The 16,663-nt window shown below is 37.1% G+C and overlaps 1 protein-coding gene across 9 annotated transcripts in view; it reads left to right on the top strand.

Moving 5' to 3' along the window:
• NRXN3 (neurexin 3) overlaps positions 1–8,993 on the top strand; it is a 1,570,788-nt gene extending 1,561,795 nt beyond the window's left edge. For 7 of the 9 annotated variants that reach the window (XM_042990246.1, XM_042990247.1, XM_042990244.1 and 4 more), the window contains one exon: positions 5,571–8,993. In XM_042990246.1, the coding sequence (XP_042846180.1) occupies positions 5,571–6,496 (926 nt within the window). In that variant the 3' untranslated portion in view covers positions 6,497–8,993. The remainder of the gene's footprint in view (positions 1–5,570) is intronic. The other 2 variants (XM_042990251.1, XM_042990253.1) reach the window with 1 other exon arrangement.
• Positions 8,994–16,663: the final 7,670 nt, after the last annotated feature.

The following is a 16,663-nucleotide window of genomic DNA, read 5'->3' on the forward strand; positions in this document are numbered from 1 at the left end:
ATAAGATGGATAGGTAAGGAGTGCTATATACCAGGAGCACTTGGGTGGCTCTGTTGGTTAACTGTACAACTCGATTTTGGCTCAAGTCATGATCCCACGGTTCATTTGGTGGGACTGAACCCCTCATAGGGCTCTGTACTGCTCGGGAGTCTCTCTCTCTACCCCTCCCCTACTCATGTTCTTACTCTCTCATTCTCTTTCAAAATGAACATTTTAAGAAAAAAGAAGGGCTGTATCATTTTTAAATAAACAGATTACTTGTTTCACTTTAATTTCAGATACAGTGTTATCTGAAACTGTTACAGAAATATCCGACTGAATGGTGGGTAATAGATGTATTTCCAACACAGTAGCTTTAATGAATGGGCTTTCTCTGCCTCAGTTTATATGATTTTATATTGTTTCATGTGCTGGATGATATTTTGGGTTTAAAACTAAGAACTTCCTAAATGGGGTGTTATTTTATCTAATAGAATTTATTTTTGTTGAGGAAGCTATCCATTGGTCAATTTAATAAAGGGTTAATCATTTTTTTAAATACAAGCTTTTTGAATTAGTAGTTCATTCTTCAAAGCTGCATTTAAAATAGCCCCAATAACCTAGATCCTATATTATTATATTTGTACCCTAGCATGAGGCTACTACATTAAAAAAATGATCAGAAGAAAGTGATCAATGATGTATAGGCCCAAAATGTTAATAGAAATAATACTATTAACTGGCATTTTGAAGTAACAATGGATTCTATGCTAAATACTTAGTATGCATATAATTAACATTAACATGCGTTATTATTCACACTGGTGTTATTATTTACATTTTACAGAGAGTTTAAGAAATTTCACTGAACTCACATGGCTAGTAAACCACAGAGCTCTGATGCTAACCTGAGTATGAGTGGCTCTAGAGACAAAGCCCTTAATCAATAAGGAAATGAAAAATTCTACTGGGCATGCCTTATTTTACAATGTATAATGATATCCAGGGCCTTTGTCTCATCTTACCTGGGCATATGTTGAAAAATCGAATCTGTAGCCTTTCAGAATCAAATCCATTTCAGACAAACTAGGGGGAAAAATGCCCCACCTCAAGATTCTCGTCTTACTAAAATGTAAGTTAAGCCCCTTTGAGCCCCTTGAGTTTTTTCTGGAGCCTTCTCCCCTGGTACTTGGCATGTTTGTCCATGGCAATTTTTCCTGAAAGTGGAGAAGAATTTCATGATTGCAGACTTCAGGACCTTTATGTGCTACAAGTACACACTGCTTTGGCACCAAGTAATTAAGTGAATGTCATTCAACAACTAATTTATGGGGGAAAAGGAGGATTTTTCCGTATTACATGACTATAGCTCAGTAATGAATTAGAAACATGCAAATAAGAGATGAGGTAAAGAACCTAAATATAAATAAAATAAATTCAAGGAATTGGAGCATGGTGTCCTCTCTCAGTCTGGCTCTTTAGTGTCATTGTTTTGGTATTTTTGTGACTTCTCAGACTTGAATGTCTCCAGAGAGGAAAAGGTTGGAGCCACATTGAAATTTCATGCTGCCCTTGTTTTTTCAGATGACCCACTACATTCACTATCACCTGTGAAATTCTCATAGTTCAGAAGAGTTCTATTAAATTTTTAATACACTGTCTTTTTCGATGGCAGAGAGCCCCTTTTGCTGGATATCAGCCCTAGACACATGAATTATATATCTATAAATACACTCATAAAGCAAAAAAGCAGGGCAGCCTTCAGGGCTAAAATAGACCTTTTATATCCCTAGTGATCTCTCTAGTTTAAAGAAAAGCACAACCCTGTCAAAAACGGGTATATATTCCTGATTTAAAATGCTAAGGTTAAGGAATAAAGATAGTTCTTATTCCAAGCCAAAGACAAATTCTGGGGAGGGAACAGGAAATTAGGGTGTTGATGGCCTACAGGGTTTCTGTCCCTCTGCCTGTAACCCCTTATGATTTTAGGCTTGCTGCTTCTATGAATATGAATCTTTATAAGCATAGACATCTGGTAGATCACTGACTCCATAGTCTTTGGACATTGGGGAAAAAAAACATAGCTGCTCCAACATTTCTGAGGACAATCACTTTGGATTAAAACAAACATAACATCTTAAATAGCTTCCTACAGTCTAAGTTATTTCTGTTAAGGATCTAATCATGGAAAAATACATCCCTCATCTCATCTCAAAGGATGTGTGCCCTCATATTCCCTAGGACACTATATAATCATCCTAAATCTTAAAGATGGAATTTGATATTAAAGTAGATTATACACCCTCACACACCTGTCCCAGGCACCTTGCACTATTCTCTAAAATTTTCCACCTATTTTTACTCCAATTTCCATTTGTAACAACAATTCCTGCATCCCAGTTGACTTTCTTTTAAGCTGAAGACACTCTTCCAATTTTCTTGAGAGGGCAGGAAAGGGGGTGGATTATGAAAGCTTCTACTGTTCTCCCACTGGAATTGGGGCTCACATTTCCCTGACAGGGGGGCATCATTTATCATTTTCTACCACTGCTGCCAGGATTAATAACAAAATGGCAAAGAAAACTGAAGATTAGTAATTTGGACACATTCTTTTGTTTAAACTCTAAAATAGCATACCTAACATTTTTGGTTTGAAAATAAGCTCTTATCATTTCACTTAGGGGCTCATCAACCTTTTAGAAGCTCTTTATAAATAAGCGAGCTTTAGGACTCTCCTTCCACTTCATTATGAAAGTGATGGTTTTCAGTTATTTTTTTTAACACGAGAAAGATTAAAAGGTGTTGAATTGAGAAGTGAATAGCAAAAGAAAGTGGGGGCAATTCAACTGCAGAGTGAGCAATTTGTAGATTTTGTAGATTTTTTACAACAAAGACACTGCAGAAGCTTTAGATTGAAAAAAAGGGGTGGGGGGGAAGGAGGCAAATTTAATACTGCAGTTGGGTGTCACAGATGGTACACTAAAATTGCAAATGAATGCCACTCTGTAATCATGAAGACAGTAATCTTAATCTCACTTAAAGGGACACCAGCACACTACTTAACAATTTGCCTTTATATTTAAGTTATCCATACCAGGCTTTAGCCTTTCAACACATCGGTTACTCCTGATCCCTTACCCCAGTTTCCTCTCTGCTTAATATATGTGGAGTGGATTTTTTATCATTTCCCTAAGGAACAAATACTGTCAGTATTTGTGCCAGGAAAGAGCACATGTGCTAAACCTTTGTTCTAGGTGGGATGGGTAAAAAATCCTGTCTTGTTCTCTGAAGGAAAGTAAAACCATCCCTGAGTAATCTCTAGGGAACCTTCAAACAGATTGCATGGGCCATCTCATCTCTCTTCTCATTGCCTTCTCTTTTCTACTTACACACTGCCTTCTTCCATGGGTCACCTTAAATATAACACTTGCCACCCCCACCCCACTAGAAGAATAAGGAGAGAAACTCAGGGTTAGTTTTAGTACTGGCTTACCTTTAGGGAACTGTGCTCCAAATCCCATTTATGAAACCTAGAAAAAGTTGTAAATTATGCATTAAATCAGTTGCAAGATATATGAATTATATATATTCACAATGTTAAAAAAAAAAAAAAAAAAAAAAAAAAAAAGGCATGCTGGTCCAGTAAAGCAAGTCTGATGATGAATCTGCAAAGATCAGTTTACTCAATAGCTTGAAACACCCAGCACTGGAAGAGAAGTTTGGGGTTAGAGCATAACCCAAAACATCATCCTGAAATTCTCAGAAAGGTTGTTTTATTTTGCTACGTATGGTAACATCATCAGGTAGGACAGAGATGATTATCCCTTCCAAATAATACACATCATGTACATTATTGCCACCCTCCCCCACCTCAGTTTCTCTCTGTATAACACAATGTTATTGGCTAAATATGGAGGAAGTAAAGCTTCTGAAATGGGTACAAATGGTTCTTCTCAGGTGCTTTGAAGGTATGCAATAGCTTTCCTCTTAGAAGGCCCTTCTCTTTAGCACACCTGAAATCTGGACAGTTTACATGCAGCAGTTCTAACTGAGGCACAGGGAAATGTTTAAAGACACATGGTATGGAAAGCTAAGCAGGAGAGTTATTTGTGAGTCCATCTTTATAGGAAGAACCTGGGAAGACCATGTAAACTAAAGACTTGTGCACTTAGAACTTGTGATATTATCACATGCCTGGCTTTGTCACCAATAAGGGGTACCTCAGCAAAAGTCACATCTGATAACAAGCGTTCACACCAACCATCCCATCAGGGCAGTTGCTATGGAGGGCAGAACAGACAAGAACATTGTACCTGGCTGAGAGCTTAATGACCCAGCTCAGAAAGAAGCCGTCAACAATAATATCATATTAGCAACTCAACTGTCTATCTGAAACAGGGAAACATCATGCCCTCCCGGCTACAGTGTTTTTTTTAAAACAACAATACATTTTGGAAATAAATTCAATGAGGAGACATGAACTGTAACTTCTGGAGATTCTTTCTCTGTTTGAAAAATAACATTGTAAAGAGACACAGAAGACCCTGATTATCTTGCTTACATACATGAGTAATAAACTTGGCCCTACAATTAAGTAAGCACCACAGAATATTTGTGGTCCCCATGATTTGAAGGCACTCTGATTTAGTGAACTATTCTGCACTGTCTTTCCTGACCTAGTCCACATGTTTATAAATGCAATAACTAGGGTCTGTGGGTAAACCAATTTATTTTTCCCATTTTGGATAAGAATCGCTGATTTTAAAAACTCACTTTGCTATCTCTACATCTCTGAATCTAAATTTCCAGTAAATCATGGGTATCTAGTCGGGGTATTTAAAAATCTAGTGTTGAGCTCAGCATATATTGCATATAGCATAAAAGCAATGCATAAACATAATGTGAGACCAAGGCAAGGTGAGTTGTCATTTAATAGGGCAATTTCCGGAAAAGATAGTCAGAATGAGTTTGTTAGATGAACATTTTAACCTCTTGTGAGCTCCCTTTACTTAGCATATAGTAAATGTACACTAAATTTCATAAATGTTAAATAAAAGGTAGTAGCTTAAAATACTAAAGACAAGGTCTTTTACATTCCTTGATCTTGATCTCTGGGACCTGGAGAATATGTCATACTCATCCTCATGGGAGCAAATACATAGAAACCAAAAAAGAGAATAAAGAAATGCTAGGGTTCATAAATTAGTCACATGCATGTGCATGTACGCACGTATACACACACACACACACACACACACACAGTTTTGCTAGCCTGTCAGTTTTTGCAATAGAATGATTGAATGCCATTATCCTGTAAGCAGATCCTGGAATCAGCGTATTTGAATTCTATCTAAATAATTACTTGAGAGTATCTTAAAAACCTAAGAATTTCAGACTTCGGTGGCAAGAGGCATATAATAGGCTTTAAATCAGCTTAGAATGGTTAGTCTACAATAAGAAAGGATCCATGTGTGGACATAGGTCATTCTATGATAATCTGTGATACCTAATCAAATACAGTCACTGAGAATGACTATGGATTGTATCTACAAATATACTAATTCTGTTTTTCTTTTTCTTTTCAATCCCAGGAGGTGAATTAGTTATCCCTCTTCTTGTAGAAGACCCTTTAGCTACCCCTCCTATTGCTACTCGTGCACCTTCCATTACACTCCCCCCTACCTTTCGCCCCCTCCTCACCATTATTGAGACCACCAAAGATTCCCTGTCCATGACCTCTGAGGCGGGGTTACCTTGCTTGTCGGACCAAGGCAGCGATGGTTGTGATGATGATGGCTTGGTGATATCTGGGTATGGCTCAGGGGAAACCTTTGACTCTAACCTGCCCCCTACTGATGATGAAGATTTTTACACCACCTTCTCCTTGGTAACAGATAAGAGTCTTTCCACTTCAATCTTCGAAGGTGGCTACAAAGCACATGCGCCCAAGTGGGAATCCAAGGACTTTAGACCTAACAAAGTCTCCGAAACTAGTAGGACTACTACCACATCTTTGTCCCCTGAGCTGATCCGCTTCACAGCTTCCTCCTCGTCTGGGATGGTGCCCAAATTGCCAGCTGGCAAAATGAATAACCGTGATCTCAAACCCCAGCCTGATATAGTCTTGCTTCCGTTGCCCACTGCCTATGAGCTAGACAGCACCAAACTGAAGAGCCCACTAATTACTTCCCCCATGTTCCGTAATGTGCCCACAGCAAACCCCACGGAGCCGGGAGTCAGACGGGTTCCGGGGGCCTCAGAGGTGATCCGGGAGTCGAGCAGTACAACAGGGATGGTCGTCGGCATTGTGGCTGCTGCCGCCCTCTGCATCTTGATCCTCCTGTACGCCATGTACAAGTACAGGAACAGGGACGAGGGGTCCTATCAAGTGGACGAGACGCGGAACTACATCAGCAACTCGGCCCAGAGCAACGGCACGCTCATCAAGGAGAAGCAGCAGAGCTCGAAGAGCGGCCACAAGAAACAGAAAAACAAGGACAAGGAGTATTATGTGTAAAAACGACACCGCCAATCATTACGTGAATTTATGACACAGAATTATTTCTATAGAAATCTATAAATACTTGGAAAACGAGGTTTCACAGATGTCAGAACTGTTACAACTATGAGATGGGGTGTACCTTGACCATGGTGGGGAAAACCATTTTTAAAAGGACACACACAAAGATGTACCTAAAACGTTCAGCCATGGCTGCTTTGATTCAGTCATCGCTCGGAGACAGAACATTCTTTCTGCCCTGCTGTATCATAAAGCACACACTTTGCGCTCTGGAGCAACCAGATGGCTCCCCCACTTTCGCGGACTTGGAAGCTTCCTTCTCTTGAGGACTTTTCACCCAAGGTAGAAGACTTCATGGCTTACTTGTTCCATAACTCCAAGTGAGTCTGTAATGATGTTTGTGAAGCTTGACTGTAACAATCTGTAACAATGTTTTCTTTTTTCTTTTTTTTTTTTTTTTTGGTTTAATTATGTAAAAAACAAAAACAAAAAAAATGAAAAAAAATGAAAAACAAAAGCAAACAAACAAAAAAACCCACCCTTATCTGGTTTTGGCCAGTGTACGTGTAACTTTTCAAGATCTGAGGGGAAAAAATGGCTTTTGGGTTTTTGTTTATTTTTGAGAATGACTGGACATAAGAAGAAAAAACAAACAAAAAACTCAGAAAACAAAAATAAGAGAGACTATTGCCATATGAACTCAAAAGCTACCATGGTGTTCACTCTACATATCAGGTTGTGGTATTTCTAGAATCTGTTGTTTGTTTCCTATACGATGCTTTGCTGAAACACATAGCAAAATCACATGATGGATGATAGTATTGATTTGAAAAGCTGGTCCCTCAGGATCTAATTGCAGAATTTGCCACCCAAACCCTGAATAGGTGGGGTTAGGGCTGGTTTTATTAGAGCTATTGGCTTTACTTAACAATATTGTTCCTGTTCATTAGCCCAGCCAAATTGTGGTAAAGGAGAAAGCCCCACAAACTAACACAGAGCCTTTCCTAGGGAAGGTGAAGAGGGGGTGGGCTGGATCTGCGACTGATTGAAATGCATGCAAATATAAAAAGATGAGACAATACTAATCGTCTGTTAAAGAATCAAAACAGACAATAGGGGAGTTCAATGTGTGATGGAACAACAAAAGGTCACACAAGCCAAACATGGCATGACAGAGTGCAAAATACATAGTTCTTCCCCCACCCCCAACATGATGTTTTTCATAGTGGTTTAATTTTGTAGCCTGACACTTACGGATAACTCTGTCCTTCCATTTGCTCACATCTCCCTTCACCCATCTTTTCTAAAAACAAATAAATAATAAATGAATAAAGCTGCTGTGACACACAAAAAAAGGAATTTAATAGTATAATATATATATAAATAAATATATATACAGATATATTTATCATGGTATGTTTGATGGGATGACTGAAACAGGAAAACTGTTAAAGTCTTGAAGTGGAATGAGAATGTTGTTTTAAAAGAAAATAACAAAACAACAAAAAGTAAACCTTAAAATGTGAAGAAAGTGTGAGTTTTAGTTTTGTCACAGTTAACTGTGTCAAAGAGAATAAACAATCTTCTCAGATTTTGTTTACATATTTTACTACATTTTTGCTGGTATAATTCCTTAGCCACCTATGTACATACTGCTTTAAGAACTGTTCTTTCCTTTCTATTTGTTTATTTCCGTTTGTTTGGTTTATATTCCAGTTGTATGTCTTTCTTTTTGAAAAGAGGAAACAATGTACAGAAAAACAATAAACTGGTTGTGTGGCCATAGCTATCCAAAAAGCAAGAGACAAAGCAAGACAAATATTCACACAAAAATGAAGTATGTCTTCTGGAGGGTAGGATATATACAATTTCTTTTGTACAGATGAAAATCAATCAGCTGTTTAGATTTAGAAATCTACTCTTGCTGGTCTTTGTAAGTTGCATGAATATTTGACTTTGAAAAATACCTTAAAGACATGGGGCAAAAAGCGCAATCTAAACAATGGTAGCCTTTACTAATGTGTATGGAAAGAGGTGTTCCTCATTATCTGATATTTCAATGTGTTAAGAGTTTTGGATTTTTTTGTTGTCATTAAAAATGACAGGATTATAAAGAGATATCAAAGCACGATTTTAGATAACTTAAATGGCCCAACCTATATGAAGTTGATTATATCTCGATGTCTGTAAAAGATTGCTGTTTTTGGAGTCTTGAGGTCTTGTGAACTGATTTCCTGCTTTCTTTCTTTACATTTTTTTTATTTGAGTAAAAATACATTTGTTATATTCCTTTTAGTGTAAGTTTCTATTTGGACAATTTTATGGGAACATGTGCATTCTGTATGTGAGCTTCTATCATATTCCTGTTGTTTTATGAGCAGACTCTTAAGGAATTTATTTTATGATGTTGTGAAGTTACTGCTTTTTCTTTTTCCTTTCTCTTTTAGTTCATATTTGCATTTTCGTTCAAGGATATGCTTAGCAATAAAATGTTCTTCCCAAAGCCTTGTATGATGATGGCATTTTTATTTTCTAAACATTTTGTAAAAGATCTTGCACTGGGGCTAAATGTATCATATCTTATAAAAGCCGGGTAAGCTAGGACCATGTGAAATAAAATATTCTAACTAGTTACTAATTACTTATATAAATTTATCAAAACTGGCATATTTATGGGCTAAACAACTATGTCTGTCAACTGAGACATTATTATTTAGATTGCTATGATAGGGTAAGCAGGAGGGAAAACCCCTTCTGAACAGGTAAGAAGATAGATAGAAGCATTGTATTCTGGGAAAGATGATTAGATACTATACATATATTTTAAAATGTTTGGTAGCTTTAAAGTATTTTCTGCAAATCAACAAACTGAACAGTTTTCCAGAACCTTGTTTATATAATGCCTTAAGCCCCAGAAAGCTTTAGATGCCTTCTCTCCAAGTCTCCTGGCATATTGAAATGTTTTTTACAAAAACTAAATCCAAAAGCAAAATATAAATGAGTGCTTAAATTTTAACAGCTTCATTTTAGATTTTCAGATTATAAAATTCTGCAAACATTCATCATAGCTGGAACTTTTCTCATATCTCAGGTGTCCTTGATTTGCTGGTTCCCTAAGCACATGCTTACTTTGCCAATTGGACAATCCATCATGATACTTCACATATTTCACCATGATCCTGAAATGTGGGTTAACTCAACTGGTATGCTCTATCCATATATCGGTTACCAGTTTTCAAAGAGAAAAGCAAATTTAGTTAATAACCTTGTTCCTTCACATTACATTGAATGGTTATGCTATTGATTCTCACAGGAATGGGAAAAAATGAGCTCAATGATGTCAAACTATGGAAAGTTCCTTTCTTCCTTTCTCTTTCAGATAATTTATGTACGTTAAATCAATCATTTATTTCCATAGTTTCCATAGTGTTCCAGGTACTGTGTCAAATGTTTCAGATCTGTGTAATGTGTTTAATCCCCAAGTGGTAGACAGTATTTTCCTCATTTTAAGATGAAAAGAACAAGGCACAAAGAACTTAATGACAACTTGGCAAATACACTTCTAGTCATGTTAAAAGTTAGGCCTTGCTGACATGGAGGTTAGGGGGAATGCCATGGAACAGGTACAGGCATTGAGACCAGAGAGGGTTGAGTTGGAACCCCAGCTAGACTACTCACTATATATGGGAAAATTTCACAGTCTCTCTGAAATTTGGCTTCTTCACCTGAAAAATGTGACATCTCAATGACCTTGCCTTGCAATGTGCTTTGCGGAAAAATGAAATAATAAGGTGTTTTAATTGTGACTGATACAGAGTAGGGGCTCAACAAAGTTACACTCCTTTACTTCGAGTCCTGTGCTATTCTGATAATGGTAGCTGTCTTTCAGAATTAGAAATCCTGCCCTAAATTCTACACTAATAACAAGATTTATTTAGTTGTCGTCAAACAATGTTGCCACATCATGACTAGGGTTTGCTACTTACAATACACAAACCTAGTCTTTTTCTAGTCATATGCTTTTATAGCAAGCATGATTGCAATGAGTAAATATGTGACGTTGAAATATGGTAGCATTCATTTTTTCTGACAGCACATTTTAAGCAAGTGGTCAGAAGTTGGGTTGTGTATGTAAAGGGAGTCTAGATTTGAGAAAATTTGCCAGAGAAATGTCCAAATAATGGTTAATATGATATATTTATCAAGATCTAAGTGACATTGGTTAAAATTCATCGACAAAAGTACTTTTTCACTGTCTTTCCATGAGAAAGTGTTGAGATTAACACCATCTCTTTTAAATGTGCTTAACTTTGGCAGTAGGCTTTGGAATCAGAAAAGCTTAGTTCAGATCTTGGCTCTGAATCTTGGGTCTGTCCTTCACTAGCTGTGAAACTTTGAGTAAGGTGTGCAGTGACTCTAGCTTCATCTGTGAAATTGGAATGAGACTGTCCTCCTCTTAGTGCTATTCTATAATTAAATGAGCTGATGTGAATGTAAGTGCCTGGTTATAAGCACAGTGCCAGGCCCATAGCCCTCAAACAATGATGGCTAATATTGCTGTTTTAATCATCTGGTATTATCCTAGGAAAAAATAAGGCAAAATTCCTTCTAAAAGTTTAGAAAGGATACATATTAGAGAGCCTCAGAGCAATCATACTCTTTCACTTAAAATCATAATTGTTTTCATTCCCCTATAACTGAAATCACAATGATTCTTTGAGCTCTTCTTGAGTATTCCAACAGAAATGTTCATACCCCTACAAAACCCATTACTTCAGCTCCTTCCAGATAGGGAGCATAAGAAAGATTCAAATGGTAACCTGTTCTGTACCTCAAAGGACAGTCTTCTATCCCTCCCAAATACAGAGTTGTCATTGCCTTAGACACCCTTTCAAAACTCTATATTGGCTTTCCCACCATAAACTCTCTAAATATCACTATTTAATATATAATGCAAGAAGTACTCTAAGCATTTATTCTTTTGATAATTGAACCAACACTTAACACTTCTGTGCCACCCAATCTACTATTGGCTGTTGCTACTTGTTTCAATGAAGACAGATAATGGATACAAGGCTTTTTGTATGGTGTAGACCCAGATAGGCCAAAGTTCTCTTTGCTCTATTCAAGTTGAAGTTTGATCTTTCTTCAAAATATCCAAGCCCTGTACTTGTCTCAGTTCAGTTAACATCTTGATGATTCAGTTTGAAATTAGTTTGGTTATTAATATATTTATTGGACATTGACTAAATGATGACTCTATCTTAAGTTGAGAGCTTAGGGAGTTTACAACATACTAAAGGAACACAAATAATGATACCACGGTGAATACAAATTGGCTGTCAAAAAGTACAGAATACATTCTTTGGAGGTTCAGAAGAAATTACTTAAGGGAAGGTTTCACAGAGGAGGTGACATGTTAGGTAAAACTTGAAAAATTGATAAGCAGAGATCAGGGCTGCATGTCATTCCAAGTAAAGCATTAAAATGGAAGCAAGCAGGATCAAAGCCATAATTTGGATGGATCACAGACTATGTATTAAGTGCATTATGGATGGTGTGGCTCAGAAGGTTTTTGGAATTTTGTCAATGCAAGGAAATAATAATGGGAGAGTGTCTTGAGAAGTGCTCAAGGTCAAGGGCTACTTTGTTGTTGAGTGCAGAAGACACAAACATGTTTGAAGAGAAAGGTAATAACTGATAACATTCTCAGAGAATGTAAAGGATGATTGGAGAGATCAAGTTTCCATATAGAGATGTTACTCTGAACAAAACAAAGGAAGATCATTCTTCTGATGTAACAACAAAGGAGAGAGTGGGATTAAAAAAACAACAACAACAAAAAACAGCTGGTAATATTGTAGTGGAGGTGACAGAAGTTGAGACAGCTATAGTGAGAGTGCCTCAATGTTCAAGATAAGGGCAAAGTCACATAACTAACAGTGAGACTATGAGCACATGGCTGAAGTCTGTTGATAACCCTATTAGGAAGACAGCTAATAAAAGTATCAGTAAGAGGTCAATTGCCATTACCTGGCATTAAAACTAATACTTTATATTTTTGCTACATTTTTTTTAAATTTATTCACTTGAAATCTGATCTTGTGGTTCTAAATTTAGAGTTCTTTCAATCATATAATGCTTTCTCTAGAGAAGCAAACCACTTTATCCTTTTTTTTTTCCAGAAGCATTTGGAGTGGAAATTCAGGAAGAGGATGATAGGATGCTGCTTGTAGCCTACTCAGGCTGCCACAACAAAATACTATAAGCTTACGCAACAGAAATTTATCTCTCACAGTTCTGGAGGCTGAGAGTCCCAGATCAAGATCTGGTAGGGTTTGTTTTTTTATGAGGGTTTTTTTTCTTGCCTTGTATAGAGCAGCCTTCTACCTCTGTCCTTTTGTCTATGCATGTTCTAAGAGGTGGTGAGTGTGAAAGAGAGATCTTCCTCTTTTTATAAGACACAGTTCAATTGGATCAGGGTCCTACCCTTATGAACTCTTTTAACTTTACTTTCTAAAGATACTTTCTCCAAATACAGTCACATGGTGGATAGAGCTTGAATATATGAATTTGGGGTAGTGAGGAGACACATTTGGTCCATCGCAGATGTATATGGTATTGGGAATTGATAAGGTGAAAACTTCAAGAGCTCAAAGAAATAAAGGAATTCAGAATCAATTCTAGCCTTGTTGAAGTGGCTGCATGGGTGAGGTAAAACTGCATATAAATCTGTGAGAGAATAAACCACAGAGCAGGATAGAATCATAGGAATAGGTGCCAGGATTTGGAAGCAATGTTAGGGTTATATGAGAGAGAGACCATAGGAGACAGGAATAGCTAAAGGGAACCCAGGGTTAGATTTGGAGGTATATTAAGTGAATAGTGTGAGCTTCAGGAGGCTGTGAACTTTTGCAGTAGTTAGGTACATGAGTTCTGGAGTCAGAATGCCATAGCTTGTATTCTAGTGCTATAACTGGAGATAAATTATTTGGTCCATCTAAGACTCAGCTTTCATTCCTATAGAAGGAAATTTTATTGTCCACCCTTGTTGCAGTCTGGAGTTCTCTCTTGTCCAGCAAGAGAGCAGGCACAGAATTGGATATGAGAATGCTAATGCCTGGGAGGAGACAAGAGTGCCAAACAGGGGTTTTGTTCCCATTATTTACTGAGCTCACAAGATATTATCCACGTGGTGAACGTGAGGAAAACAATATCTTACACACGGGAACATGGAGAAAACAATCAGATATTAATCATTAACTTGTATGTGTAAGAAGCAAAGGGTCTGGGAGGCAAGTGGAGTTTGTGATCAAAGTGCAATAGTATATTGGCATCAGATGGAAAGTAATTTCCTGCAGGTGATAAAACAAGTTACTCGTGATACCAATACAATATCTCACTAGCTAACCTCAGGCACTTTTGCCCCATGGTGGTGGCTTTCTGCCCTAAGCTTTTTTTCTAACCCATTTATGTAAGTAGAACCTATTTCCCCACAACCTAACTTGTAGGTATGTCAGGAAATATTGAAGAAAATAATTGCTTAGCTTGTCCCTGGCACATAATAAACCTTACTAAATGTTGGTCATTATTAAAATGTGGCCTTGTTATTTGACTCAGGCAGGATCAAAATTAGCTACTACTCACATGGCTATCCAGCACCAAAAAGGGCATAAAAATATAGAAATTAGGCTATCACCCAGAGTATTTCCCTAAGTTTTTCATTTTCCAAGAAAATACAAAATTCAGTTGCCTACTCATTGGCAGTTTTCCCTTCACTGCATGACAGTCCTCTGTTTCCAGGCTCCAGCTGGGATCATGCCCATACCTGCTCATATCTAAGATTTCCACTCCTCCCTCCATTTCCAGCTCTCAGCTTTCCTTCAGCAGCTAGTCAATCAGACAATGAGAAACCAAAAGTCCTTCAGTAAATCTTGTACCCCATTATTGATATGCATTATGTTTTTAATTTGGCTTTTTATTATAAACATTTTAATGATTCTCAAAAGTATAGAGAATAGTATAACAACCCCCACAGCTCTCATCTGACTTTAAGCAGTATTAATACTTTGCTTGTCTTGTTTTATCTATGCCCATCTTCCCATGAAAGAATATCTTTTAATACCACACAGTGTTAAAAACAAAGAAAAAAGAACACTGAAAGAGTAGTTACTATTGTGTCCCTTGACCTGAGTCTTTTTCTTAATCAATGTGTTTCAGAGTAACTCTACCTAACATTCTTTCTGACAATTAATGGCATAATTCCAGTTCTTTATTCAATGACAACATAAAAGAGCAGATTAACTGCTAAGTACACTCTTCATTGTTTAATGAGATTGCCTGAAAACCAAAAGGATTTTTCAGCTTGTACGTTATTTCAATTCAACTGTGCTCACTTTTTGAAATGAATAAAAGTGTCTATAGATTATATACAGCTGCTCTATATTTTGTAAAACATGACATCTTGCAATAGAATCTATACTCTCTTTCAAGGGAGTGGGTGAGGGAGAATACTACTATTGGCATCTGTGGAAGCCAAGAAATATTCACTTTTACCTCTAGAAATGTGATCGCAAATCTACTAGCATATTTCCCTGGGGCTGTATTCATGTATTTGCAATAAGTATAACTACACTGAATTTGCATGAGTCTACATAGAAGAGAGAGCTCATTAAGCACATTTCAAAGTTATGATTCTATTACTACTCCATTGTCTATTGATAATGGTGATTTTCTCTTCTTTGCCCTCACTCACCTGCAATTTTTGACCTACAAATTTAATCATAAAAGTATCATGAAAGATAGAAGGAGAGAGAGTTATAGACTATTTGATAGTATACTCGTCTTTATCACAAAATCATACTAAGTGTTAGGGAGAATGGCTAGAACCACCACAAAACCTTGCTTCTTGGTTTCATGGGACAGAATGAGAAGTAAAATAGTAGGTTTCATTAAGTAAACAATTTTCCCATTCCTACTGTGCTTAGCAATTTGCCCCATTTTATTTATTTATTTATTTATTTAGTTAGTTAGTTAGTTAGTTAGTTGGTTGGTTGGTTGTTAGTTATTTTGGAGAACCTAGCAGAGCACACATAAATATTCTTAACACAACAGCAACATGAAGGTTGTCTAAGTTTGCATGAAAGGAAAATTAGGCAGGTGAGAAGTGGGGTGGAAGTAACTTAAATTAAGGGTGCTATTAGAACTAAAAAGCTACATTTCTTTAGTATTATAGTGTTGTTTTCAATGTCCATACATCACCCAGGAACATGTGCTTATGTGCATGCATGCATATGAGTGACCAGATTTGTTCTGATGTCAAATTTGAAATGGGAAAACTAGGATAGTTATTCTTCATAATCCAAACAAAAAGGACAAGGGGCAAGGGGAAGAAAGCAGAAGCAGAAGAATTGCACTTAAGCTTCTGTTTGTAATTGCTCAGAAATTAGGTATAGAATTAGAGCATCTAAAATAATGAGGTCTCTCTCTCTCTTTTCTCCCTCTCTCCTCCCCCACCCCTCACCTCCCTCTTCTTCTCCCTCTTCATTCCAAAAATAGTGTCTGATGTTAACAAATAAGCTCAGAGTTTATATACCCCCCACCCCCCACACATCCTACACTTCTTTTATAAAAAAAAAGAAAAAAAAATTTAAAAAGAAAAAAAATTAGGTGTTTATACTTTTAGAGCAATAAATTGTAATATGCTTTAGCTATTATACTAGTATTCTGTGCTGGTCTTTATGCACCTTTTCTTTTTTTCTTTAAAATTAAATTGAAATTGAAAACCTTGTTAAACACTGATATTATAAACATCACTTCTATGGGGTGCCTGGGTGGCTCAGTAGGTTAAGCGGCTGACTTCGGCTCAGGTCATGATCTCGTGGTCCATGAGTTCGAGCCCCGCGTTGGACTCTGTGCTGACAGCTCAGAGCCTGGAGCCTGTTTCAGATTATGTGTTGCCCTCTTTCTGACCCTCCCCTGTTCATGCTCTGTCTCTCCCTGTCTCAAAAATAAATAAAATGTTAAAAAAATAAATAAACATCACTTCTCTAAAATATGTTGTAAAAACATAAGTCACATGTTTGTGTAGTTGGACAGAACTTTTTTGACTTCCTCACTTGGCAGGTGACAAGCTGCAATTTGATAACATATACATGCACTAGA

The sequence above is a fragment of the Panthera tigris genome, chromosome B3, assembly GCF_018350195.1.
Source record: "Panthera tigris isolate Pti1 chromosome B3, P.tigris_Pti1_mat1.1, whole genome shotgun sequence".
Lineage (NCBI taxonomy): Eukaryota > Metazoa > Chordata > Mammalia > Carnivora > Felidae > Panthera > Panthera tigris.